General features: G+C 43.0%; 1 protein-coding gene and 1 pseudogene across 1 annotated transcript; both read left to right on the top strand.

The window, feature by feature from the left end:
• Positions 1 to 2,619: 2,619 nt before the first annotated feature.
• LOC139372278 (leucine-rich repeat transmembrane neuronal protein 4-like) lies at positions 2,620 to 7,656 on the top strand (annotated as a pseudogene).
• LOC139373248 (major facilitator superfamily domain-containing protein 6-A-like) lies at positions 4,464 to 21,473 on the top strand. The gene is made up of 11 exons (XM_071113550.1): positions 4,464 to 4,730; positions 12,371 to 13,698; positions 13,820 to 13,890; positions 14,120 to 14,174; positions 14,311 to 14,633; positions 15,586 to 15,683; positions 19,329 to 19,490; positions 19,747 to 19,845; positions 20,030 to 20,109; positions 20,219 to 20,419; positions 20,866 to 21,473. The coding sequence occupies exons 2-11, from the start codon at positions 12,373 to 12,375 to the stop codon at positions 21,115 to 21,117; spliced, it is 2,667 nt and encodes an 888-aa protein (XP_070969651.1). The 5' UTR covers positions 4,464 to 4,730; positions 12,371 to 12,372; the 3' UTR covers positions 21,118 to 21,473.
• The last annotated feature ends 5,624 nt before the right edge of the window (positions 21,474 to 27,097 follow it).

Raw genomic sequence — 27,097 nt, 5'->3', positions numbered from 1 at the left:
TTCGCCTCCCTCACCTTACGTTTCAGCATGATAATGCACGGCCCATGTCGCAAGGGTCTGTACACAATTCCTGGAAGCGGAAAATGTCACAGTTCTTCCATAGACTGCATACTCACCAGACATGTCACCAACTGAGCATAGTTGGGATGCTCTGGATTGACGTGTATGACAGCGTCTTCCAGTTCCCACCACTATCCAGAAACTTTGCACAGCCATTGAAGAAGAATGCAACAACATTCCACAGGCCACAATCAACAGCCTGATCAACTCTATGTGAAGGAGATGTGTTGCACTGCATGAGGCAAACGGTGGTCACACCTGAAACGGACTAGTTTTCTGATCTAAACCCCTACCTTTTTTTAAAAGGTATTTGTAACCATCAGATGCATATCTTTGTTCCCAGTCACGTGAAATTCATAGATTAGGGCCTAATGATTTTATTTCAATTGACTGATATCCTTATATGAACTGTAACTCAGAAATTGTTGCATAATATCTGTTATATTGAAATATCAATACTTTGTTTCCAGTCACAGAGATAGAATTGTCCAGGTCAGGCCTTGCTGGAAAGTAAACCAGGGGCCAGAAGGAAATTCAAACCCCTAAACAACTCTGTCTTAACTTCTCTTTCATAGCAGACACCTTATCTAAAGCAGGGTTTACCAAACTTGGTCCTGGGGCCCCCTCTGGGTGCACGTTTTGGTTTTTCCCCTAGCACTACTCAACTGATTCAAATAATCAAAGCTTGATGAGTTGGTTATTTGAATAAACTGTGTAGTACGGGGGACCCTGAACTAAAGCAACATACAGTTCAGTGAATGCATACCTTTTTTGTAAGCTGTGTGGGTATTAGATCAGCCTTTCTTAAAGTATGAGTAATGGGTCGCAGCCCTGTTAATGGTGGGTCGCGAGGTGTCAGAGTACATTTATAATTATTTCATTAATTACTGGAATTGATTTTGGCCAAGTGCAACTGCACTCTCTGTTCCGTACGCTCTCTACTTTGCAGCGGTGTTTCTGCTCAGTCTGGCAGCTGCGTGAGAGGAAGATGTCCAGTGTGCTTCGCGGTTTAATTAACATATATTTTTTCGACAGTTTTCTTGAAGATCACTTCGCGACACACATGCTGCAGTGCTGTTGTTCAGCAGCAGATGATGCGCTGTCAGCCACTGGCTTGTAATTCCCACTCGCCATCACTCACCGCTGTCATCGAATGGACTCAAGCTAGCCACAAGATCTATTGTCATTAAACGCAAATACAGCGATGGGTTTCTCTCTCTCGGTTTCATACAAACTTTGAGAAATAACGAGGAGCGCCCACAATGGGTTTTGTGCAGGGAAGTGCTAAGTAATGAGTCTCTCAGAATCGAACAAATTAAAACGACAGGTCCTGACCAAACATCGACAGCTTGACGGTAAACCCAGGGAGTTATTTTAGAACAGGGCAGAATACTTCAGGAAGCAGTGCTTTGACAGTGGAAAAGTAAGTCAGCTAGCAAGGTATTGTTGTAATTGTATAACAGGTGATGATAAGCAGAAATAAGGGGAGTACTACTCTCATAGTAGTCGATGTGAGTTTCTCTTCAAACAACCCCCTGGCCTTTTACACAGCTAATAGCTAACATTAGCCAAAGCAAGCTATCTAGCTAACGTTACTGATAGTGCAACCCTAGTAACAGTACAGATGAAGATGAAGGGGAAAACTGTTGCTGTTCAAATACAAGCAATCGTTTTTATTCTGAACTGCAATACACTGATAGACGCAAGATGCTTTTTGAGGCTGAGAAACTGACTGAGAAAGCAGTAGATGGTCTGATCCTGTTTGGCACCACGTACCTGTGCGAGTCAGGGTTCTCAACTGTCAAAAACTGAGCCCAGAATAGACCTGCTTGTTGAAAACGTCAACCAGTCACACACCTATCATTAGGACTGTGTGTGTGTTGAATGGTCTACATCTGTGTGATGTGGTCGATCAGTTTATTCCTTTGATTTATTGTATTTTAACAGCAACAGGTCCAACCTAGACACAGTAGCTGTGTATATGGGGTATTTCATTTAATTGTTCTATGTTGCATTTGTTATTGGGCATAAGGGCAACTCTATGTACCTATATGTACATAGCTTGCATGTTTTGTAAGCTTGGGTCCCAGGAAACCACAGAATTTCTCATTTGGGTCCCAGGCTGAGAAAGTTGAACCTGTATTAGATACACCCAAGAATTGAACCCACAGCATTGTGGATGCTAGCGCCATTGCGCTTGCCAACTGAGCTACACAGAGCTACACAAGCATCCACCATGAGGTAGCAATTTCTGCCTTTCACATGGTGATCGGGAAAAGGCTTATGTGGGTAAACTGAGATGTCAGATTAATGTAGGTGGATGGATTGATTGAAGGATAGATAATGAAACTAAGTTAGGGATTTGGTTGGAATTACTATAATATTGCTCAACTCCATTACCCTATCTAGAATCCAGTTCCGAAATTACTACACAACAACATGCAAATAGACTGTTGTTGCTGGTGTACTTAAAGTTGTTGTACCTGTGTATTAAGGCTGTATGTTAAGTGTTACCACATTTTCTCTGTCTCATTTTTACAGGTGTAATAAGGGGTCAAAATGCAGTACTTCTTTTGTCTCCTACTGTTGATGAAGGTTTACACCAAGTCTCACGGCACCCAGTGCGAGATCGCGACAGTCGCAGCGACTGTCGCGAGGAACTGAAACTCTCCGCTTTGCACTAACGCCCTCTTTACCCAACCACATCCCTCCTTACACGCAACACCCGGACCTATCTATGAACCTCCTAACCTTCCGAAGAGTTCCTTCCAAATGGAAAGCAAACTGAAGAGTTCTGCTTATAAAGGACAACAAAATCAGCGCTGTGGCTGATGTATTGATGTATTGATTGATTAAACAGGATCTCGTCCCTGAGCGAGAGCTTCTCTGAACGCTCTTGAGAGAGCTGCAGCTGAGCCACAACCACCTGCACACCCTGCACAGCAAGAGCTTCATGCACCTGGATGGCCTACAGAGGCTCAACCTTACTGGCAACGCCATCCATAACATCCAGGTGAGGTTGTTTTTACTTTTGTTGAACAACATCAAATAAGGTGACACAGGACTTATGCAATTTTATTCTGTTCTATTTTACTATATTATATTGTGTTTTATTTTATTCTGTTCTATTGTGTTTTATTTGGTTTTATTCTATTGTGTCTGTTCTATTCCATCCAGGTGAGGTCCTTTGGCTCCATGTCCACCTTGCGGCAGCTCCACCTGGAGGACAACCATCTCGTCTCCCTAAACAATGGGGTGTTCTGCATGCTGAAGTCCCTGGAGGTCCTCAACCTGCAGGGGAACCAGATCAACAAGACCCAAGAGGGTGTCTTCACTGCCATGATCTCCCTGGCCCTGCTCAACCTGGCCCACAACCAGATGAGCACCATCTACTTCAAGACCTTCCTAAGCATCCACATGTATAGTACCCATATCCTGTTGGAAGGAAACCCATGGAACTGCAATCGTGACCTACAGAAAGTGTTCCATAAGCTTAGAAGTGTTCAAAGGCTGTTCTTGGATGATTACTATAATCTTAGCTGTAATGCTCCGACAGAACTAGCGAACTACAGGTTGATGGATGTGGATACGGAGCTGTGTATCGCCGAGATGGTTATTGTGCTGATTATCACGATCACAGTGGTGATAACAATGTTGGAGGCCATGGTCATGGCGAGAGGAAGAGAAAGAAGAAGAAGAGGGGAAGGCATTGGACAGAGCAGGGCAACTTGTCTGACTCAGATCACAAGGGATAGACTTCTTCTCTGCAACACAATCCTTTTTTGTACACTTGTACAGTAACATGAAGAAAATATCTCAGAGACCATTAGAAACATTGCCATATTTTAAAGGACATTTAGTAGGCTATTATGCAACTTCACCAATTATTGTACACAAATGTATTAATCAATTACTCAATATGTACACTTTCTGCATTTGTAATATTTTATTAGATACTTTGATATACAATATTGTAATGAAACAGGCAGGGAGCAGGCCTCGAACCCTCGACCTTCCAGCCCGAAATCCAGCGCGCTATCGACTGTGCCGCAAAATCATGCTCAAGCGGCAGAGTCGAATTATCCGCGCTTATAAACCCTGGGTTGTTGCAATATGAACAATACTACAGGTGTGGAAAATATTAAATTAAACGAAATTGAAAGGTGCACAAGCTGCATTCTATTCTATATATTTTCTTTATTATGTAGGAAATATAGATTTTATAGATGTTATAGATTTTTAGAAACAATAACAATTGCACATATTGCCTTTACAGTTCGTTATAAACATGCTTTTAAGCATTTACAGTAGTTGGTGTATGTTGAAGGGCAGCGGGACAATATTTGGGAGGTTGGTTTCACTTTAACAGATAGCACAGACGTCACACGAAACCCATCCTCTGGGCGTATCGAGTTCGGAGTTCCCATCTGAGCGAAATGGCCTGAACGAAGGTGTGGTTGTAGGTCGGAGTATTTGCATGAGTCTTAAAATATATTACTTACGGTGTTATCGTTCATCTGTATCATGTATGCATAGGAAAACGACGAAATAAACTGTATTGTAGGCAATGCAGGAAGCGTTCGATTTACGACTGGGAGACACAACTGCCACCGTCGAACCTGCGTAGTCATAGTTGAGAGAATAGGAATACGGACCGGTGACTTTGTCAGGTAAGCTTGATGAGAACACGGGCGTCCAAGCTCATATTTCCATGTTAAAGAGAAACTGCGCTAATTTTGTAATATTATTGCGAATCTACGATATTTTGATGTAAGTGCTCTGTTTAGCACTGCTTAAAGTAAACGTACTTTTTACGTCTTCAATTTGGTGTTGTGTTCATTATTTGACAGTGAAACATGCATTTAGTTCATACTACCGCATTGGACGGTGAAATGTATTTTCTCACCGGTTTCGCCGGTTCTTCTGATATGACACCCACTCACGAGCAACATGAGTTCTTAGGTTGTAACAATATTACTATATTTCTTACACCCATTGTGCAACTTGTGGGTAGCCTTATCTTTATTGTAGCCATGCTTAACATGTTTACTGTATAACATAGTGTTTCAATATGCTTTGTGTTGTAATCACGATATATAGTTAAGCAAATTTTACTATGCGTGTTGTTAACCAGCACATCAAGTACACGAAGTCAGTAAGAAACAAGTGGTTCCGTTTCCTGTGTAACATCAAAATGAGTAACATGAATATTGCTACACGTTCTCTTTTTTTCTACAACAAAGGCAGACTCCACCTAACTTTGGCATGTAGTCCATGTCTGCAATCATTTTGAATGTGAACTGAATGTTTGTTTGTCTCTCACTGTCTATTTGTACACACACACACAGTACCAGTCAAAAGTTTGGATATACCTACTCATTCCAGGTTTTTCTTTATTTTTTACTGTGTTCTACATTGTAGAATAATAGTGAAGACATCAAAGCTATGAAATAACACATCATGTAGTAACCAAAAAAGTGTTAAACAAATCAAAATATATTGGAGATTCTTCAAAGTAACCACTCTTTGCCTTGAAGACAGCTTTGCACACTCTTGGCATTCTCTCAACCAGCTTCACCTGAAATGCTTTTCCGACAGTCTTGAAGGAGTTCCCACGTGTTGAGCGCTTGTTGGCTGCATTTCCTTCACTCTGCGATCCAACTCATCATAAACCATCTCAATTGGCTTGAGGTTGGGTGATTGTGGAGGCCAGGTCATCTGATGCAGCACTCCATCACTCTCCGTCTTGGTCAAATAGCCCTTACACAGCCTGAATGTGTGTTGGGTCATTGTCCTGTTGAAAACAAATGATAGTCCCAATAAGTGCAAACCAGATGGGATGGCATATTGCTGCAGAATGCTGTGGTAGCCATGCTGGTTAAGTGTGCCTTGAATTCTCAATAAATAACCGACAGTGTCACCAGCAAAGTACCATCACACCTCCTCCTTCATGCTTCATGGTGGGAACCACACATGTCAAATGTGATGTCAATGTCAAATGTCCATTGCTCATCCTTCTTGGCCCAAGCAAGTCTCTTCTTCTTATTGGTGTTCTTTAATAGTGGTTTCTTTGCAGCAGTTTGACCGTGAAGGCCTGATTTCACGCAGTCTCCTCTGAACAGTTGATGTTGAAATGTGTCTGTTACTTGAACTCTGTGAAGCATTTATTTGGGCTGCAATCTGAGGTGCAGTTAACTCTAATGAACTTATCCTCTGCAGCAGAGGTAACTCTGGGTCTTCCTTTCCTGTGGCGGTCCTCATGAGAGCCAGTTTCATCATAGCGCTTGATGGTTTTTGTGACTGCACTTGAAGAAATGTTCAAAGTTCTTGAAATTATTGACTGACCTTCATGTCTTAAAGTAATGATGGACTGTCGTTTCTCTTTGCTTATTTTAGCTGTTCTCGCCATAATATGGACTTAGTCCTATTTGGTAAAAGACTATCTTCTCTATACCACATGTACCTTGTCACAACACAACTGATTGGCTCAAATGCATTAAGAAGGAAAGAAATTCCACAAATGAACTTTTAACAAGGCACAGCTGTTAACTGAAATGCATTCCAGGTGACTACCTCGTGAAGCTGGTTGAGAGAATGCCAAGCGTGTGCAAAGCTGTCATCAAGGCAAAGGGTGGCTACTTTGAAGAATCTCAAATATATATATAAAACAAAAAAAATTGGTTACTCCATGGTTCCATATGTGTAATTTCATAGTTTTGATGTCTTATTCTACTATGTAGAAAATAGTACAAAATAAAGAAAAACCCTGGAATGAGTGGGTGTGTCAACTTTTGACTGGTACTATATATTTGTTTTTACTTTCTTTGATTTACATTCAGTCTTTCAGTTGTATACAGTAGGTCTTTGGATGGCCCTACCTGTGAGTGGCTCAACTCTCACGCTGTCATCTCATTGCAACTCTGTGAAATCCTTAGAGGTATTGTAGTACTTTGCCTGTCTCTCCTGACTTTCTTTGAACTTCTCTGCTGACCATTAATTTTGTCATTCCTGGTCTCAGCAGATTTTCAATCATTCGCACTATTGTCTTTGTACGTCTTTCCATCAGTGCCATTGCAGGGCTGCTGTCTGCTTGTGACGGGGTATTTCTGTGATCCAGCATGACTAGGTATGGGTCAGCACCTGCTCTCTTTGCTTTTTCCATCAGTCGTTTGGCTGTTTTCGCTGCGGATTCCAATTTCCCATTACTTTGCGAGTATACTGGAGACAATGTTTAGTGTTTAAAGTCCCAGGCCTTGCTGAAACTTCGGAGCTCGCTTGAAGAGTACTGGGGGCCATTGTCTGAATATAGGATGTCAGGTATGCCGTACCGTGCAAAGTGTGTCTTCAGTTTTCAAATGACCGTTTCTGACTGTGTTTTCCCCCAAATTGTCCACTTTCCAGAAGTTTGAGAGTTTTCAATCAACTGTGACCATGGAGTCTCTGTTGAACTCGAACAGGTCCATATTTTTCTCCCAGGGAAGCTTTGGTGCTTCGTGTGGTTTCAGCGTCTCTTTCTGCTGCTTCACACCCCATGCAGTGCAGGTGCTACATTGTTCCATGTATGTTCTCAGCTGTGCATTCATGCCCGGTCAGTAGACACACTCGCAAGCTCTTCTCAGACATCCCTCGATTCCTATGTGTAAGGAATGGATTCTTTTGAGGGCAGCAAGCACAATGACTCGCTCACCTCTGAAGATAACTCCACTTTGCACACTCAACTCATCTTTGTTGTGAGAATACATTGCTCCTTCCAAGGGTACATGTTCTTTCACTTCTGGCCACCGCTGCAGGATCACATTCTTCAGCGTCTGGAGCTTCAGTGGCTCTCTGGATGGCCTTTAGTCTCTCGCTTGACACAGGCAGGTAAGTGTATCATGTTGATTGATTCCACAGGGCCTCTGTTCTCCTGTTCTGTGACGCACACCCTGCTTCCACATTTTTTTCCAGGAATCTGAGACTGACCACAGGGGTCTGTGCAATGGTGTCAGCTGATTTTTCTTGAAAGCCAGCTCGAGTCCTTGTGTGTTAGGTGTCACAGCGGGCTTGCAGTGCTCCGTGGCGTGGCTGCAGAACTTGGATAGGTCGTTTACCATGCCCAGGAGGCGCTGCACCCCCCCTGCACATCTGTAGGCCGAGGCATCTGTCTGATGGCTGTCGCTTTTCCCGGGACCACTTTCAAACCCCTCTGATGTTAGGTGACCAATGTAGGGCACTTCCTTCAGCCTGAGCTGCAGCGTCTCTGGATTCAGCTTGATATTGAGCTTCCTGCATCTGTCCAGGAGCATTCACAGGTTTTTGTCATCGTCCAGAATTGCTGCTTCATCGTTGTCTTCTTTCCCCCATAATCAGGATGCCATCTGCAGTGATTTTTATTTATTTATGGACTCCTCGGCAGACCTTCCATTCCCTGTTTCAACTTCCTCTGAAAGATCTCTGGGGCTGAACTGATTCCGATTTGGCATGCGCAGCCACCTGTAGCGTGTCCCATGGCAGTCGAGAACGTGGTGAGAGAGCTGGATTCCTCATCCAGTTCCACATGTCAGTTGTTTTTTTCCATCACAAACAAGAGAACACACATGCTCTGTTCAGGTCTGGCACCACGTCTTCAATAGTGGGAAGTGGGTAATGGCTCCACTTTAGTGCCTTGAAAGGTTTTGGATCGATACACACTCATCGTTTTCCAGATGGTTTATGCATTGCGATCAGGCTGCCAATCCAATCTGTGCTTTCTCCCCCCCCAACTGCTTTTGGCATGAGTGGTTTATATAGTGCTACTGGACAGGCTCCACTCGCTCGTCCACTCCCAGCTTCAGTTTGCCGGGTAAGCATCACTCTCCATGGAATACATCAGCGTACTCCTGTTTTCTTGACGGCCAGGATGCTGTGATGCTGCACACTAAGCAACTCCATTGCCTGGATAGCCTTGCTGCCTACAATGGGGCCTGTGCACGTTCTTGTTGACTACGATGAACTCACCTCTGTAGGTTTTCTTATTGCGTGGATTGATCACTTTTTTTTTTTTTTTAAGCGTGCACTTCCCCAGTGGCGTCAGACTACTCTTGTTACACATCACCAATACCTGACTGCAGGGCTCTAGGTGACTGTCTTTTGTGAGGTTTGCAGGGATAACATTACAACTAGCACCACAATCAGGCTGAAATCTGACTGAAATCTATCTAAAAAATCATTTTGTTGACCAGCATGGCTGCAAAGAGAGCAGCATTGCGGTCAGTTATTTTGTATCTTTTATTCCTGGACCACGTTGATTCTCTCTGACTTTGGCCTGTGTGATGCAGAGAACATCCTCACTTCTCTCCAGTTTCAGCTGACGCATTTCACATTGCCAGGACTGTTTCTCTTTGCTGGTCCCTGCACTTTTTCAAACCGTAGAGAAGGGATTTTTTTCTCCACACAGGATTTACATTTTTGTCCATATGCAGGGTATTTTATTTTTTCATTTTTTTCCTCGTGTCCGTCCACAGTGTAACAGCGCTCCCTTTCTCTAGTCTGCTCTCGGTCTCTCTTCCTGTTACTGCACATTTGACTTTAGCTCCTTGTCTGGACAGTTCCACAGCTCTTCCAATCTGTATGCACATAATCCAGTCCCTGATAAGTCGGTGATTACTACAAAGTTGCAGGTGGCCGCTAGAGTCCTCAATTCAGTGAGATATTTGTCTAATCGCTCATCTTGGCCCTGACTCCGCATGACAAAAATGTATATCTCTCAATTGTTTCATTTTTCTTGGGATTACAACATGCATCTTGTGCTGTAATTACTTTCTCAACAAAGAGATTGTCTCTTGTACTGCCCACACCAAGGGTCTCACAAATCCCTCTGCATTTTCCCCCAATTAGGTAGTACAGTAGCTTCACTTTGTAGTCATCAGGTTTTTCTCCCATTGTAAGAGCTATGTACAAATTGAATTCCTCTTTCCATCTTTTCCAGGTAAGTGCTAAATTACAATCATCAAAGTCTATTTTTTTTGTAGAATGGAATGTTAGCTACTCACAAATCTGCTTATGTCCAATAGACAGTTAGCTTTTAGTATAGTCATTCTATAATCAGCTAGCATTGATGTTCGGCACGATGACTAGCTTGTAAAAGCAGAACTTTTCCAAACTGGCGCCTGGGAGGCTTTTTTTCACTGCCACCATGTTTCAATATGCTTTGTGTTATAGTCACAACAAAAATATGATTTGTAAAAATCCAAATAATTTCACAGGTCTTCCTTGTAAAGGGTTTAAACACTGTTTCCCATGCTTGTTCAATGAACCACAAACAATTAATGAACATGCGCCTGTGGAACGGTCGTTAAGACCCTAACAACTTACAGACAGTAGGCAATTAAGGTCACAGTTATGAAAACCTAGGACACTAAAGAGGCCTTTCTACTGACTCTGAAAAATACCAAAAGAAAGATACCCAGGGTCCTTGCTCATCAGTGTGAACGTGCCTTCGGCCTGCTGCAAGGAGGCATATGTGGCCAGGGCAATAAATTGCAATGTCCGTACTGTGAGACGCCTAAGACGGCGCTAACAGGGAGACAGGACGGACAACTGATCGTCCTCGCAGTGGCAGACCACGTGTAACAGCACCTGCACAGGATCATTACACCTGAACATCACACCTGCGGGACAGGTACAGGATGGCAACAACAACTGCCCGAGTTACACCAGGAATGCACAATCCTTCCATCAGTGCTCAGACTGTCCGCAATAGGCTGAGGTAGGACTGAGGGCTTGTAGGCCTGTTGTAAGGCAGGTCCTCACCAGACGTCGCCTAAGGGCACAAACCCACCATTGCCGGACCAGACCAGGACTGGCAAAGTGCTCTTCATTGACAAGACGTGGTTTTGTCTCACCAGAGGTGATGATCGGATACGTGTTTATTGTCGAAGGAATGCGCATTACACCGAGGCCTGTACTCTGGAGCGGGATCGATTTGGAGGTGGTGTGTCACAGCATCATTGGACTGAGCTTGTTGTCATTGCAGGCAATCTTAACGCTGTGCGTTACAGGGAAGACATCCTCCTCCCTCATGTGGTACTGTCACGAGAATTTTCAATCCCAATGATAACTGACAAACAATAGCTCTGACCAATCACTGAGATCTGTAAGACCATGGGTTTAATAATAATTAGTCAAAGACTCAGCTTATGCAAGAAGAGTACAGTTTATTCAGAGAACGTTCTCAAGTCCATTATACAAAGACATCCATTTTATAGCTGCGCACATACTTCCACACAAACAGTAGGTATCCTACGCACGTACTTCCACACAAACAGTAGGTATCCTACCCACATACTTCCAGGTGAGTTTTATCCTTCTCCATAGTTCTCACCACTGTGTATCACTGCCCAGGCGACAGTTCCATTCCCCCGAGATTAGGGGAACCTTGAGAAGTACTCTGAATGCTATCATAGGTTCCTCAGAGGCCTAGCCAGGTCGGTCTAAACACAGTTTAACTGTTCTCCGTTTTTTTCCTTCGGCACACACATACAAGTTCAAATCCTAAACTACGCCTTGCTCAGACAGTCTGTGTTTTTCCACTATACAGATGCATTGTTTAACCTAATTCTGACTAAAACTACACACATCATCAGATTATAATTTTACGATTCTAATCAATTTCATACAGTTAAAATAATTCCACTCTGAAACGTTATCATTATCTTTCAACATATACATTATTTTATCAGGTACCCTTCCTGCAGGCTCATCCTGACATGACCCTCCAGCATTACAATGCCACCAGCCGTATTGCTCGTTCTGTGCATGATTTCCTGCAAGACAGGAATGTCAGTGTTCTGCCACGGCCAGTGAAGAGCCCGGATCTCAATCACATTGAGCACGTTATTTGACCTGTTGGATCGGAGGGTGAGGGCTAGGGCCATTCCTCCCCAGAAATGTCCAGGAACTTGCAGGTGCCTTGGTGGAAGAGTGGGGTAACATCTCACAGCAAGAACTGGCAAATCTGGTGCAGTCCATGAGGAGGAGATGCACTGCATTACCTAATGCAGCTGGTGGTCACACCAGATACTACCTTACTTTTGATTTTGACCCCCCCCTCCCCTCAGTTTATGTCTCAGTTGTTGAATCTTGTTTTGTTCATACAAATATTTACACATGTTAAGTTTGCTGAAAATCTTCGCAGTTGACAGTGAGTTTCTGTTTCCTGTGTAACGTCAATATGAATAACATCAATATTGCTACACATAGACTGTATGGTTATAGACTGTATGGTTATGATAATCAATGTAGTCTATTGTATAAGTTACAGTAAACATGAATCTAACTTCCTGTCTTCCAGAGATGGCCGCAGACGATAAAGTGGTCATCCTTTCGGATGATGAAGAAGATCAAAAGAGGAAGTACGTCCTGGACGAACCCTTCAACAATCTTTCCCTGGAGCTTCAGATCGACGGAGAGCCAGGCTCCACTCCAGTGTCTGCTGCAGCATCAGACACACAGTCTGCTCCAGAGACACCCATGGCCTTACCACTGAAAGACCTAGGCTGCTTTGAGAGGATGTGCCTAAGAGTCAACTCCCAGCTCCTCATCTCCAAGATCTTCTACTTCTTCTTCTATGCAGCATACGGATCCCTGCACCCACTCCTAGCCGTCTACTACAAACAGCTAGGGATGTCGCCAAGCCGTAGTGGACTGTTGGTTGGGATCCGGTACTTTATAGAGTTCTGCAGTGCGCCATTCTGGGGAGTGGTGGCCGATCGTTTTAAGAAAGGGAAGCCATTGTTGCTGTTCTCTGTGCTGTGTTGGTTGGTGTTCAACTGTGGCATCGGCTTTGTCAAACCAGCTGCCATGATCTGTAAGGAGAAGGTGGACATCCCCACTGTGGCCCCACCAATACTGCCCTTGACTACTGTGACACCAATTAACGGCTCGCTACCGGACGCCTCCACCAATCACACGAGAAGTCGCCGGGATTTGTTTCAAAGTTACTTTCCTAGCTTCCCTTTTGTTTTGAATGGCCTTGATTCTGGCTATAGCGTACGCCGCAGGCATAGGAGAGGTGCTGATAGCAATACCACTCTATCCACTGGGGTGCCTTACGAGCAGAACAATGCTACTACAGCTACGACAACAGCCACTCACACCCCCACCGGCGTCCAACCCAGAGTGGTGCCTAATGAGCAAGCCAATACCACTCAGCTTTTACCGAATACCACAAATATGCCACTGACCACTAAAACCCCCACCCATGCCCCCACCACCACCAATTCCACATTGATGCCTCACGAACAGGGCAATACCACTCAAGTGACTCCAAATACTACAACAACCACTATGGCAACCACTACCACCACCCCTGCCCCCACCCAACCTAAAGAGTACATCATTGAGTACAACGAAGATCAGGTCGAGAGCATTTTTCTCCTGATCCTCTTGGTCATCATCGTGGGGGAGTTTTTCAGCGCGCCGGCGGTCACCATTGTGGACACAGTGACGTTACAGTACCTGGGGAAGCACCGGGACCGTTACGGCCTGCAGAGAATGTGGGGGTCCCTTGGCTGGGGCGTGACCATGCTGCTAGTGGGTATCTGGATAGACCACACCCACATTACGCTGCTCATCGACGGCGTGGTCGGCTGTATCCTGCCCGAGTACAAGAACTACCAGGTAATGTATGACATTGAACATGTGACAAATAATAAGCAATGGGTCATTAAGGGCAACATAGTTGATACGTAAATAAAAAATGTAGTTAATGTGTTCATTTCTTCACTCGTTCCTTCCCCAGGTGGCCTTCATAGTCTTTGGAGTGATGATGGGTCTGGCCCTGGTGGTAGCAACACAATTCTACTTCGACAGGTAATAGGGGCGGACCCAATTTAAACGGTTTGAAACCCCACTTTTTTTTTTTTTATAGCTTTTCCTTAAATCAATGATTTTATTGTTATTTTAGACTTTGTTTTATGTTCTTTTATTCATCTATTTTATAGAATTGCTGTTTGTTTTTAATATCTTCTATTTGATTTATTTTACTGTAAAGTTTGTGGTGATTTTTAAATGTCTTTTGAAATTAAGTTTGATTTGACAGTGGGGACTACAGACAGGAGTTGCCTCAGAGGGCCCAGGAGGTAGAGATACCACAGGTAAATCAACTGGAAAATGAAAACTCACACTAACACTAAGTGGAAATAGTCTTTCTAATTTCTTTAGCCGAAGCAAATACTGCTTTAAATACAAAATTGTTATTTTATTCATTTTACACCATTTTCTTGCACACAGGTAGATGGGAACGTGGCATCTCCAGAGGAGAGCTCCACCTCGGACCAGACCCCCATCACCCCAGAGTCCACCACCACCGAACAGCCTTTCTATTACAGTGACCTCCTCAGGCTGCTGTGTAGTGTTCAGTACAGCACGGTGCTGTTCGTCGCCTGGTTCATGGGCTTCGGTTACGGCTTTGTGTTCACCTTCCTGTATTGGCATCTAGAGGACCTGAAGGGGACCACCACGCTGTTTGGTGTGTGTTCGGTTCTGAGTCATGTGTCGGAGCTGGCTGCTTACTTCACCAGTCATAAGTTTATCGAGCTGGTGGGACACATCAGGTAAGGATGGGGTTGTTGGTGTTCTTGTTTTTGGGAGGGTGGTGGAGGAAGGGATATCACATTATCCATCTCTTTTAACCAAATATTTGACCAAAAACAGCAGCAGCAACAACAACTACCAAAGCGCACAGTATTTTCTGAAACTGAGGATTTCCACATTTGCTATCTCGTTTCACCTCAACTAGACATGCGGCATGTAAACGATCGTGTTCGTTTAGAGTGCCTCTTGCTTGAACGTCACACAGGCCTTGTGCGTATACTATAGTCAGACAGACTGACCTAGCACAGAGCAGGGACATTTGAGAGTGTGGTGTTATGTTTAAGGAGAGAGGCCCATCCATCTGGCAGCTCTGTGCGACCTATGTCATTTTGACACACCATTTTAAAGCGTTCTTCTCTAACATCGTGGGTGGTTATAACCCCGCAAGTCATACAGTTACCTATTAGTGCAAAGGTCTCAAGAAGAATTGTTGTGCTTTTTGCCTCAACAGTTCAATGGGCACTGTGCACAATGAGTAATACTAACTATAACTAGTAGGGCATCTCTTTAAACCAGGAGTTGGGCAACTCCAGTCCTCGAGGGCCTGATTTGGTGTCACACTTTTTCTCCATCCCTAGCAAACAGCTCATTTAATCCAATTGCATTCTTAACTGAAGATCATGATTAGGTGATTATTGGAGTCAGGTGTGTTAGCTGGGGCAAAACTGTGCCGCCAATCAGGCCCTGGAGGGCTGGAATTGTCCACCCCTGCTTTAAACCTTGGATGAGTGTTCTGCGATGGGATCCAAATTAACGCAACAAAAGACGCTCCAAGTCTGAAAAGCCTATACATTCCATACATCACCCTATTTGATCTGTTTTTCTTCTTCTTAATAACTTTTGCTCGGAGTACCTAACCTCTGAAAATCTCATCACTAATTTCTTTCTTTCCTCCCTGTTTTCCTAACTTAGGGTCTTGTACATTGGCTTGGCATGTAACACAGCACGCTACCTGTACATTTCTTACTTGGAGAATGCATGGATAGTTCTGCCTATGGAGGTCTTACAAGGTAAGAGAGAGCAGGTCCAATATTGACATTACTTCCTGTTGACATCTGACTGAGGAAAGGTTCAAATTTGAGTCCGTAATTAAGGGCTGTATTTTTGAGCCTCAGTAAAGTAGCATGTTACCCCTGTTTGTCTATCTGTGGTTACAGATGAGAGATTATTTAAGAGCAGGTTGGATGGGTCTTGTCAAACACTGGACAGGAGAATATATTTTTCCACTCCCTCTTTCAGACACCTTGGGTACACAATAACCAATAGGACAGAGGTAGGCAACTAGATCCAGAGTGGGCCGAATTTTGTTGAAGAGAATGGTCGGGACCCAGAGAATAATTATAATAATTTGTACACTGCAAATTGACCACAACTAAGCCCATAAAGAGATTGTATTTTGAGACGCAATCAGGTATTAGATTTTTTTGGGATGTGGGAACACTTGGGAACAGACTTACTAAATGAAACACATTTTTAGTTGAATTCCTGGTGATTTTACACTTCTGGGGTTGTTTTTCGTGGTTCAGGCTAGGCCCCTTAGTTCCAGTGAAGGGAATTCTTAACGCTACAGTATAAGTTACAAACATTCTAGATGATTCTGTGCTTCCAACTTTGTGGCAACAGTTTGGGAAAGGCGCTTTCCTGTTTCATCATGACAATGCCCCCATGCACAAAGCGATGTCCATACAGAAATGGTTTGTCGAGATCGGTCTGGGAGAATTTGACTGGCCTGCACCGAGCCCTGACCTCAACCCCCATCGAACACCTCTGGGATGAATTGGAACGCCGACTGCAAGCCAGACCTAATCTTCCAACATCAGTGCCTGACCTCAGTAATGCTTTTGTTGCTGAATTGATACAAGTACCCACAGCAATGTTCCACCATTTAGAGGAAAGCCTTCCCAGAATAGTGGCGGCTGTTATAACGACAAAGGGGAACCAACTCCATATTAATGCCCATGATTTTGGAATGAGATGTTTGACGAGCAGGTGTCCACATACTTTTGGTCAGGTAGTGTATATAAAAAAAAATAATTACTAAAAGTGTTGGGGGGGGGGGTCCAAAAGAAATAGCCCCAGCTCTAGGACAGGGGTCGACTTATAAAGTGAATGTACTCATCCATGATTCTTGCAAGGAATTTAACTATGGCGTTGTGTTTTGAATGGTGGTGGATAAAATGTCCTATAGGCCTACGCCTCATGACAATTTTTTTAGTAATAACTGATAATGCGCTCAATAAGTAAGAATAAGCTTGTTATTACTGGTCATAAGTGATAGGCACTGTTTGCTTCTTCCTGAGCTTTGTGTCTTAGAAGTGTTTTGCAACCCCAGCCCACAAAGCAAAGTAAGATGACCATCCCATTACTTCAGCATAAGAATGTGTGTGTATATACAGTTGAAGTCGGAAGTTTACGTACACCTTAGCCAAATACATTTAAACTCAGTTTTTCACAATTCCTGACATTTAATCCTCGTAAACATTCCCTGTCTTAGGTCAGTTAGGATCACCACTTTTATTTTAAGAATGTGAAATGTCAGAATAATAGTAAATAATTATTTATTTTAGCTTGTATTTCTTTCATCACATTCCCAGTGGGTCAGAAGTGTACATGCACTCAATTAGTATGTGGTAGCATTGCCTTTAAATTGTTTAACTTGGGTCCAACATTTTGGGTAGCCTTCCACAAGCTTCCCACAATAAGTTGTGTGAATTTTGGCCCATTCCTCCTGACAAAGCTGGTGTAACTGAGTCAGGTTTGTAGGCCTCCTTGCTCGCACACACTTTTTTTCAGTTCTACCCACACATTTTCTATAGGATTGAGGTCTTTTGATGGCCACTCCAATTACTTGACTTTGTTGTCCTTAAGCCAATTTTCCACAACTTTGGAAGTATGCTTGGGCTCATTGTCCATTTGGAAGACTCATTTGCGACCAAGCTTTAACATCCTGACTGATGTCTTGAGATGTTTCTTCAATATATCCACATCATTTCCCTTCCTCATGATGCCGTCTATTTTGTGAAGTGCACCATTCCCTCCTGCAGCAAAGCACCTCCACAACATGATGCTGCCAAACCTGTGCTTCACGGTTGGGATGGTGTTCTTCGGCTTGCAAGCCTCCCCCTTTTTCCTCCAAATATAACAATGGTCATTATGGCCAAACAGTTCAATTTTTGTTTCCTTAGACAAGAGGACATTTCTCCAAAAAGTACAATCTTTGTCCCCATGTGCAGTTGCAAACCGTAGTCTGGCTTTTTTATGGCCGTTTTGGAGCAGTGGCTTCTTCCTTGCTGAGCGGCCTTTCGGGTTATGTGGATATAGATACCTTTGTACCTGTCTCCTCCAGCATCTTCTCAAGGTCCTTTGCTGTTGTTCTGGGATTGATTTGAACTTTTCGCACCAAAGTACGTTCATCTCTAGGAAACGGAGCGCGTCTCCTTCCTGAGCGGTATGACGGCTGCATGGTCCCATGGTGTTTATACTTGCATACTATTGTTTGTACAGATGAACGTGATACCTTCAGGCATTTTGGGAATTGCTCCCAAGGATGAACCAGACTTGTGGAAGTCTACAAAAAAAAATTATGAGGTCTTGGCTGATTTTCTTTTGATTTTCCCATGATGTCAAGCAAAGAGGCACTGAGTTTGTAGGTAGGCCTTGAAATACATCCATAGGTACACCTCCAATTGACTCAAATTATAGCCAGTCAGAAGCTTATAAAGCCATGACATAATTTTCTGGAATTTTCCAAGCTGTTTAAAGGCACGGTCAACTTAGTGTCTGTAAACTTCCCAACTGACTGGAATTGTGATACAGTGAATTATACGTGAAATAATCTCTGTAAACAGTTGTTGGAAAAATTACTTGTCATACACACAGTAGATGTCCCAACCAACTTGCTAAAACCTATAGTTTTGTTAACAAGAAATTTGTGGAGTGGTTGAAAAACGAGTTTTAATGACTCCAACCTAAGTGTATGTAAACTTCCAACTTCAACTGTATCCTTCTGACATTTTGATTCTGTGGTCACGGAATGAGAAGTCCGTCTGCCTGACGGATGATGAATGGATGTGTAGGTGTCAACACTTCCTTATCCATAGGACCTAAATAAAGTCGAGGTGAGGTTTCCTAATACTACAAGACGGACTGCTTTTTATTCTTCTGTATGTCATTATTTCAGTACTAATGTATAAAATTTTATATTTAGCAGACAACTCTTATCGAGAGCGACTTAGAGGAGCAATTAGGGTTGAGTGCCTTGCACAAGTGCACATCAACAGATTTTTCACTTAGTCAGCTCTGGGATTCAAGCCAGCGACCTTTCGGTTACTGGCCCAACACTCTTAACTGCTAGGCTACCTGCCGCCCCTTCTTTGAAGAAGCATTTTTATCCTATAAGCTGTGTAATGTTTAACACCTCCATCAATGTTTGTCCTCTGGCATCATTGACATTTGAGTCATTAAGCAGACACTCTTATCCAGAGTGACTTATTTGTGAGGGGATACATTTTTGTACTGTTCCCCCCCCCCATGGGAATCAAACCTACAACCCTGGCTTTACAAGCGCCATGCTCTACCTCTGAGCCACACACGGTATTTCACTTTTCTAACCTTGTTGTTTTGTCTGTCTTTCTGTCTGTCTCTTTGTACTGTAGGTGTGACCCATGCGTCGGTTTGGGCAGCCTGTATCTCCTACCTGAGTGCCGCGGTGCCCCCAGCTCTGAGGACCTCTGCCCAGGGTATCCTCCAGGGTCTACACCTGGGGCTGGGACGGGGCTGTGGGGCCATGGTGGGGGGCGTCTTTGTCAACTATTTTGGTACGGCTGCGACAACAACGGCCCCTTTTGACAGTCCCATTTGAGTAATGAAATTTAGCAACTCTTGCCATACAGCCATGTTTTTATATTTTAACATGAGTTTGAGAACCAATGAGTTATGGTTTATTACATATTTATAAACTAAATAACCACTAATAAACTATGTATAAACCATTCATAACCCTATTAAATGACACCTTAAGTGTTAGCATTTATGTTTTTTGTGTATCTGTAAAGTGCGTCTTTCTTTTTCCAGGAGCTGCAGAGACGTTCAGAGGGATTGGAATGGCTTCCCTGGTGATACTCCTCATCTTCTCCTTCATTCAATGTCTGACTGGACAGAATGAGGAAAAGGGTGAGGGAGGGGAGAGAACCTCATTTTTATTTTTTTTACAGACCCTGTTCTGTATATATAGAATGGTTTAATGGATTGCTTCATATATTTCACTAAAACTAAAATATTTATACAACTGCAAACCACCCTTATTTTTCACAGTGTACCATACAATAATAACCTAAATTTGTATTCCCCTCAATAGAGGACAGGATGCTAGCAGAGAACATTCCGGTTCCTTCCAGTCCAGTTCCCATCGCTACCATAGATTTGATGCAGAGCCAGGTCAGAACTCTCCAAATTGTTGTACTCGTATACTGCTTCTTTCAGCGAAGCAATTTCCCATTGTGGGACAATGATATGTAATACTACTAATTACTACTACAACTACCAGGTTGGTGTGATGGTGCCCCGCCCTGACCCTAGACCCCCGGCTAAGAAGACCAAGCACCAGGAGGAGCAGGAGGATGTTAACAGACCGGCCTGGGTACTGAGTGGATCCCCCTGGGTCACCATAGCCTTCGCTGTCTGCCAGATCAGAGAGATGTACTGCATGGCTAAGAGTAGTCTACCCTCGGAGACACAGCCACTGCAGGTAGGATGATGGACGATAGTCCGTTTTTTTTTTTTTCCTTTTTTAAAGACGTGTCACATCTCAATGAGAACTCTTGTCCTCGGATGTGCAACTCGAAAGTTTAAGAATTTCAAGCCAATTCATGCTGTTTTTTTTTTAATAACCTTTTTTCAATATTTTATTTCAATGGGATTTATTTTTCTGTTCTTATATCGTACGATTAACAGTGACTATGTGAACTATTTCCCCCCCCACGCCTTCATGTGAACTAAAGAAAGGTGAGACTGTGTGTGCACTGTAGAGGTGAATTCGACACTGTCTTTGTGACGTGCTGTGGGGAATGTGGTCAAATGTCCTATGTGCCTGTGTTTGGTTTATTGCATGGTTTGGTTATATCTTTAGTGTATCCAAAACATTTTGTCACGATGGATCAGCCAATGATGTTCTATTATCTTGTCTGTTGCCAGGAGCAAAATGATCAGACCTCTTCTGAATACCAGGCAGTGGAGACTGAACACAGCACAGAGCAACAGGAGTCGCCACACCACCATAACGGTTCCCCAAGCAGTGTATCTAGCAAGGCCCACCCCGCAGAGCACCCCGAATCCCAGCCCTCTCCCCTACCAGACCAGGGGAACTCTGTGGCGCACCCTGCCTTTTTACCTGGTAATTTTGAGGCTTCACATCAACTGTCTAGTACAAACCCTTTCCGACAGTAGATTAAAGGCTTGAGTTGAGTTTAGAGACGGAGCAGGTACTTATATTGTCGCGGGTCTCCTTTTGGTTCCTGCGACATGTACAGCAGGGAAGAGGTACTCCACATCGATGACTGTGCTCTAAAAAAAAGTACAGCATGATTGCTTTCTGTGCGTGTGTCATCTGACATGGTGTAAATAGAATTTGATCTCGAAAGGGTCCAAAGGGATTGTTGCCTTCTAGAATGCAATGTATTTATTTCCTCTGTGTCTTCCTGCACGAGCTTCTGACAATCATGTTATTATTTTGACTCTTGGGATGAAATGATATGTGTATATACAATAAAAATGTATTTTGTAGATAAATCATTTAACTTTCACTGCTTTTTCTGGTGTCTCAATTATATTTTTGCTGTCTGTATTCCGCCATGTTTTTAAAAGCCCAAGAGTAGACACTTGGTGGCAGTAGTGTACCGTATTGACGTACTAACCCTAAGTGTGCGTGTTGTGTGAAGGTTGAGGTCAGGGTGTGCTTGCTGCTGATGGGAGTGCGTGGGAGGACAGTAATGGTGTTTTCTTCTGAAAATACACCACAATGCCATCTGCAACATCCCTTGTCTCGGCAGAAAATATAAGCTAATATTGATGTTGGAAAAGAGATTTAATTAATTGGACTTATTGTTTCCCCCAAATCGTCTTTGTTTTCAACACACAGAAATAAATAATGTAATTCATTATCATGATTAGTGTACTCTAAATAGTTATTACACTATAACAGTCTCAAGAGACAACACCTACCGTGGCAGCTGTCTTATCCAATATAGTTATGTTGTCTAAGGAATTAATCATTTGTAAATTTGACCTTAAGATTTCTCCATCAGCTGCACTCTATGAATCAGTTCATTTGAAGCTACCCCATGAATCAGTTCATTTGAAGCTACCCCATGAATCAATCAGTTCATTTGAAGCTACCCCATGAATCAATCAGTTCATTTGAAGCTACCCCATGAATCAGTTCATTTGAAGCTACCCCATGAATCAGTTCATTTGAAGCTACTCCATGAATCAATTCATTTGAAGCTACCCCATGAATCAGTTCATTTGAAGCTACCCCATGAATCAGTTCATTTGAAGCTACCCCATGAATCAGTTAATTTGAAGCTACCCCATGAATCAGTTCATTTGAAGCTACCCCATGAATCAGTTAATTTGAAGCTACCCCATGAATCAGTTAATTTGAAGGTACCCCATGAATCAGTTAATTTGAAAGTGCTCTATGAATCAGTTCATTTGAAAATCTAATAAAAAATGATATTCTCATGTTCTTTAATGATCTTATTGAGGCAAGCACCAGTATAATATTTGTTTACTCTTGACCACACGGACTCGCACATACATTAGTCCGCTGCAATGCCTTGTGGGTACGTATGGCTTTGCTGAAAGTGTTGAGTCATGGAATGGTCCTATTTATGCCTGTGGTGTGGACACTGACGTGATGGGACCAAACAGCTGCCATGTTCAGTAGGGCATCATGGGACTGTTGCAGCATCCTTTATTTACACAGTACACTGATAATGCTGCACTGATGAAATAGCTACACAATAGTCATGCTGATCATTGGAATGATAGGTGTGATATGGTGTAGGCCTAGGCGATCTTTTAAAAACACTCCAGGATAGTACAACATGTGCTATAGCGGAGAGGCAGTGAATTGATTATTGGAACGTTCCAACTGTGTTGGTTTCTCTCTGGCTGTACCATCGATGCCCTCTCCCTCCGCAGAAGCTACACTGCCTTTCCAATCCAAACTGCCTCAACTCCTAGCCTTTCATCCGAAGCCAAATAGAGATTCAATATCCATCTCTACCATCAATTTTAAATGTGGTGTTTGTTTCCTTTTGCTTTTTATGCGTTTTGAGATTATTTTATTTAACGAAAAGCGCTGTGCAAGTAAAATGTTTATTTGTATTATGTGTTTTGTGTATATTGTAGGCCTAGGACCTTTTGACAACATCTAGTAAATTTAAAATGCCTGTTTTTTGATTTCCAACGCAACTGATGCAGTTCTACACATGAGCGCTCATACAGTCAACAGGATTTAGATGGTGGAAAACGTTTTAAAACAGATTGAAAGCGATAGTCTAGGCCTACTAGCTGAATGTGTCAAATTAGAGCACAGATCGCTGCTCTCCGTTGCAGACAGTTTTGCTACGGTGTCTGTGTGCCCTATTAAGCATGACCCAGGATGCCCTGCAGAGTGAGGAAAAAGTGCCCTGTGTGACACAGTGCGAGCCTTTGTCTCTACCGTCGTCAATACAACCATACATAACGCCCACAGGGCCAGCCTCTCCGTGGGCTGATCAGTACAGCCCACAGCCCACAGCAGCCCCAGCCTTGGCCTGCAGGAGGCACAGCAGGGGAGCTCAGAGCCATGGTTACTCCCACCAATACCCTGTTGGGCAGCAAAGCCGTAGGATACAAGGAGCAAGAGCAGCGTGGAAGAGACGAATGACTTCACATCCGTTTAGGCCTAAGTACTGTAGTGGTTCATTGAGGTCTAAGCAGTTGATCTTTGACTTAAAACATTTCTGCACTTATATAATTAGTATGTCAGTTTCTTATCAAGTGCAGAGAAAGAGAGCGAGAAACAGACCCATCCTTTTGGTTTAAGTGCATATGATAAGTACTGTAAAGTACATGTGAGGCAGACTAAGTTGCTGAGGTTTTGTGATTGAGTCAGGGACTTGTTTTTGCGGGTGGGCGTGTGAGTAGGGGGGATCCTAATCCCTAGCGTCTGCTGTTGTTTTTCATGCCTGTTGGGTTGAGATCAAAAACTTAACGGCAATAATCATGCAAAATTGTCTGGCTTTCGCTTCAAAGAGAACACCAACATTAGTTTTACTCCTTTTCTTATTTGTGTAGTTTGTTTCATCACTTTCTACTAGTTTTTATAAAGGGAACTGGGTTATCTTTGATAGACTGAGGATACAATACAATGTCCCTGAAATAAATGATACATTTAAACTGTCATTTAAGAGCACATGAGTCTAGACTTGGCATCTGCATGAGGCGATAGTTAGAAATATCCCCCCCCTGCGTTAGCAGATTGAGCTCCAACACCATCAGAGCTGGTGTACAGTGGGGAAGATGTCCGAAGACTGGCAGAAGTGGAGAGCCTTTGTTGCTGCCCTATGAGCCAGCCCAGTCGTGATGGGGATAAGTGAGTGAGTGAGTGAGTGAGTGAGTGAGTGAGTGAGTGAGTGAGTGAGTGAGTACATTGGAAGATAATCTGACACACATTAGCTGGGCTAGGCGGTGGGCGGTAAGGGGGGTCTCTGGAACCTGCGTGATCGTAGGCCCACCCACATGGGTAAATCCCCCGGGGTTTAGAAATGTAATCTCGTTTCATTATGACTCTGAGAAGCCCACTACGGACCCTGAGTGTGGGTCGATCATTCCTAGCCTGCCTCTGTATTCGTCATTAGGTACCAGTTTGGTGTATCTGTTTTGTATAGACAGATTGCTATTTACTGGGAAAATTCACTGAATTTTCAGCTGCTCCATTTATGAACATTATAGATGCACAATCAACATAGTAACATTGATCTAATAATGTCCTGAAGGTATTTGTAGTAATTCTACCCCATAATTTCTAAGATTGTAGTACCTATTATTATTTTTTTCAGACAATCCCCACCCACACAAAAAACACCCACACACACACTTCCGCCCACACACACAGCACACTCTGCCACCCGCATACACACTTCCACCCACACTTAGCTCGCAGACACACGTTGACAAAGACATAAGATGCTCATGGCATCGAACACAGAAACACACACAAAGTAATGGGTTACACGTTACACACTGCTTAGGGTTCACCGACAAAATGTTATTTTTCACTTAATAACAAAATATTGAAAGTAAGCTATTCACTTTCCTAATGTAATCGTGTGTTAACACATCCATACGTGTTCATGTCTGTCAATATTGAATGGATCGTATTCTAAATGATGTGTTATATTCATGTCCTGCATCTTAACCATTTTGAGACCAGGAAGCTTCCTTTGTTGTGTGCGAGGTTGTTATCACAGGGTAAGGCGAGGGGATGACAAGCGCACACTTGCGTGCGTGTCGGTGAAATGTGTTTGTAATTGGTACAACAGTGAAAATGTTCAGAGCACTTTTAAAAAGAGCACGTATGTAAATCTGAAATACAGTACCGATAAAACAATCAGAGGCAAATGGAAAATATATATGTTCTCTCATCTCTAAAAGTGGACGTATTCAATGGAAGATATGTTATCTCATCTTTAAAAGTGGACATATTAAATGGAAAATATATAGCCTATATGTAACCCTGTAATAGGGTGCATGGCAGAAATGCCGGGTGTATTCGGAGAGTGTCTGTGTGGCCCTGCTGTCTCTGATGTAAGGCCCCCCAATCCGGTGTGTGTGTGTGTGTGTGTGTGTGTGTGTGTGTGTGTGTGTGTGTGTGTGTGTGTGTGTGTGTGTGTGTGTGTGTGTGTGTGTGTGCGTGCATGCGTGGGCTCTGACAGGTCAAGGCCATCCACAGACAGGATTAAAAGAGTGGGTGTGCTGCTGGAAACTATCTGGGCTGAACTTACCTGTTCCCTGTTACCCTCGCCCTGCCTGGCTGTATGGAAAACACATCTTTAAAACCACACAACAGCTGCTCCTATACTCTGTCTATGTCCCGAATGGCTACCTATTCCCTATTCCCCATAGGGCTCTGGTCAAAAGTAGTGCGATATATAGGGAATAGGGTGCCATTTGGGACGCATACTCTGACTCAATTACCTATCCTCATCATTAATCTTCTTCATAAAATATAACGTAGTAAACTACTGTAAATAGTAGCTAGTCGGTTTTTTTTATCTGTTCTCTGGTCTCATAGCTTCACAAGGATGGGAAATACAGTATATACTCCTCTACTCAATTATCCTGATAATTAATCTTCTTGTTAAAAAAAAAATAAACTTAGCAGCTAAAGTAGTGGCCTAGCACTGTAAATAGATACTCATAATTATACTTTTTCATTAAAAGCAGCTGAAAAAAGTAGCTCTGCAAATATAGACAGTAGTTAGTAGGTGTACCATGCTTCTGAGTCTCTTTTCTCATGAGTACAAGAAATGTGCGCTGAGAGTTTGTTCAGTAGCAGCGTGTGTAGATTCTAGATATTCTAGATCTATTTTTCAGGATAAAAACAAAGCCTCATCATCTCCCTAAGGCTGTACTGTGTGCTGTGGCTGCATGGCCTACTTGCCAGAAATAGCTCATTGATACAGAAGCAGATTGAGTTAATATAACAGTAAGCAGGAAGCTTTCTGTTGTGTCTCTAGAGAGAGCAAGCCTTCCTCCTTTCTATAATTTGTGATAATAATGTGAAAATATGAGTTTATATTCACAGGACAGTGAAGGACACAGAATGAACTTCTCATTCTGTGAGTTGATTATGTGTATTGTAGACAGTCCGCGCCCAAAGTAAAATGGGCAATGCACAAGTCTGAGAGTATATTTGGAAAGGGAGGACAAGGGGCTGGTGCCAGCCAAAGATTTGTGTGGGTGTGTGTAAGTCCTTAGAGAAATGTTTGTGGTTCCCATGCACACATAGGACAAAGTCCCCCTTCTCTCTCTGCCTATATTCCCACTTACTGCCTCAATTCTGAGAGTACTCTGATGGGTAAAACACAAGGAGACACTGAAGTGTCATGGCAAGAAACTCCAAATAAATGTGTGCGTAGAAACATCAATTTGCATATACTAATGTGTTTTATCCAAAGAGCGAAGGAGTAAAAAAAAAATGTAAATCAAGAAATTAAATGATCAAATAACCTAATTACATCATTGATGATATGAGACAATCCTTATTAGTCTATCTGAAATGTCAACAGTTTCACTTCTGTACAGTCATATAGCCTATAGGGCGTTTTAGGGTCTACTCTACTCTCAACTCACACAGTCCCAGTTGACCGGCGCT

This window comes from Oncorhynchus clarkii, chromosome 18 (assembly GCF_045791955.1).
Source record: "Oncorhynchus clarkii lewisi isolate Uvic-CL-2024 chromosome 18, UVic_Ocla_1.0, whole genome shotgun sequence".
Taxonomy (NCBI): Eukaryota; Metazoa; Chordata; class Actinopteri; order Salmoniformes; family Salmonidae; genus Oncorhynchus; species Oncorhynchus clarkii.
Note: the sequence above shows the minus strand (reverse complement) of the source record. Positions and strands in the feature narration are given on the sequence as shown.